The 1,648-nt window shown below is 34.0% G+C and overlaps 1 protein-coding gene across 1 annotated transcript; it reads right to left on the bottom strand.

The window, feature by feature from the left end:
* Window positions 1-173: 173 nt before the first annotated feature.
* EMWEY_00059910 (ATP-dependent RNA helicase, putative) lies at window positions 174-1,567 on the bottom strand (the record flags this gene model as incomplete). The annotated part of the gene is made up of 4 exons (XM_013481286.1): window positions 174-458; window positions 558-611; window positions 1,246-1,412; window positions 1,561-1,567. Coding segments are annotated over 4 exons (513 nt in total), but the record flags the coding sequence as incomplete, so codon positions are not given.
* Between the last annotated feature and the right edge of the window lie 81 nt (window positions 1,568-1,648).

The raw sequence follows: 1,648 nt of genomic DNA, 5'->3' as shown, positions 1-1,648 counted from the left end.
TATATATATATATATATATATAACAATTCCCCTAAGAAGGACATAATATACTGCAGGAACTGCCTTCTACTACTGTGCATTATAATTAATTAAGATAATGATTTAAGGAGGAAAGGAGCAATATATATATTATAAATATATTATATTTATAATATATATTATTATTTCCTTACATGCAAATAAGATCTGTATGCATCACGAGAAGATTTATGCAGATAATAATTTTTTTCTATAAGACGCTCAAGTTGTGTTTGTACATTCGCAAGCTTAGAGGAAGGAAAAGTATATTCATTAAGAGGTACACCAGCTTGCTTAAGATAACGAAGAAATCCTAATTCCTCAGGCATAAGAAATAATAATGCCTTCCCTTTTCCTCCGGCACCACGAGCTGTACGACCTACGCGGTGTATATACTCACGAGGATCATCAGGAGGATCTACTTGTACTATCCAGTCAACCTGTACAATCATACAACAAACCCTAAACCCTAAACCTTAAACCCTAAACCCTAAACCCTAAACCCTAATTCCGTCTTATTGTAGGGCAAGAATGCGTACCTTAGGAATATCTAAACCCCTTGCCGCCACGTCGGTACAAAGAAGAATTCCTTTCTGTGAACAAAAGTAAACAAAATACAACAAAGTAGCTGCCTATACACCTCAGGTGTATGTGTATATACACCGCAGAATACTGTTTTATGACCTTTTCTTCTTCTTTTTGTTTAATTGGCTTACCTCTGCCTCACAGAATTCATAATATGTAGACATTCTTGCTGCTTGTTTCTTTTTGCCATGTATACATGTAGTAGGTAGATCAATATAATTGAATAATTCATCATGAAAACGTACAGACATACAACTACTAAAGAAAACCATTACTTTTTTATCTTTATTTTTCTTTAAAAATGTAAATAATAAAAGAAATCGTTGCTCAGCAGGACATATTACATATCCTTGCTGTAAACCCGATACTGTTGCGACAGTATTTTGTACCTGCATGCAAACAAACACATGCATGCATAAATATAATACATTAAACTTATAAATAAGCATAAATATATATAATATATTATCTGTATAATATGTATATAATATATATATACACTAATATATACATTTATATATGCATGCAAATACCCCTTGAAACTGCTCGATGCATTAATGCATGCATGCATGTATGTATGCATACCCCAATGCATGCATGCATGCATATATTTATTAATATATATATTTTTGTGTATATTACCTGTACAAGTACGGGTTTTTTGAGGGAAAGTCTGGCTAAGTCTGCAACTTTAGCAGTTTGTGTAGCAGAGAATAGACAAGTTTGTCTTTGTTTAGGTAATAAGGATAAAATAGCATTCATTTCTTCCTCAAATCCAATCTCTAATATACGATCTGCCTCATCTATTACTAAGGATAATAAATTCTTATATACAAATCCCTGTGCATGCACAACAAACAATTATTATACATACATACATGCATGCATACATGCATGCATGCATGCATGCATGCATGCATGCATGGTGCAGTTCCCTTCCCCATTCTATACTTTTACCCCCCATTTTTCCAATAAAACTCCCTAGCACACCTGGTGGTAAACACCACCCCCACCACCCCCACCACCACCACAACCAACAGCAGCA

Source organism: Eimeria maxima, genomic scaffold (genome assembly GCF_000499605.1).
Source record: "Eimeria maxima Weybridge genomic scaffold, Emw_scaff3035, whole genome shotgun sequence".
NCBI classification, from domain to species: domain Eukaryota; phylum Apicomplexa; class Conoidasida; order Eucoccidiorida; family Eimeriidae; genus Eimeria; species Eimeria maxima.
Note: the sequence above shows the minus strand (reverse complement) of the source record. Positions and strands in the feature narration are given on the sequence as shown.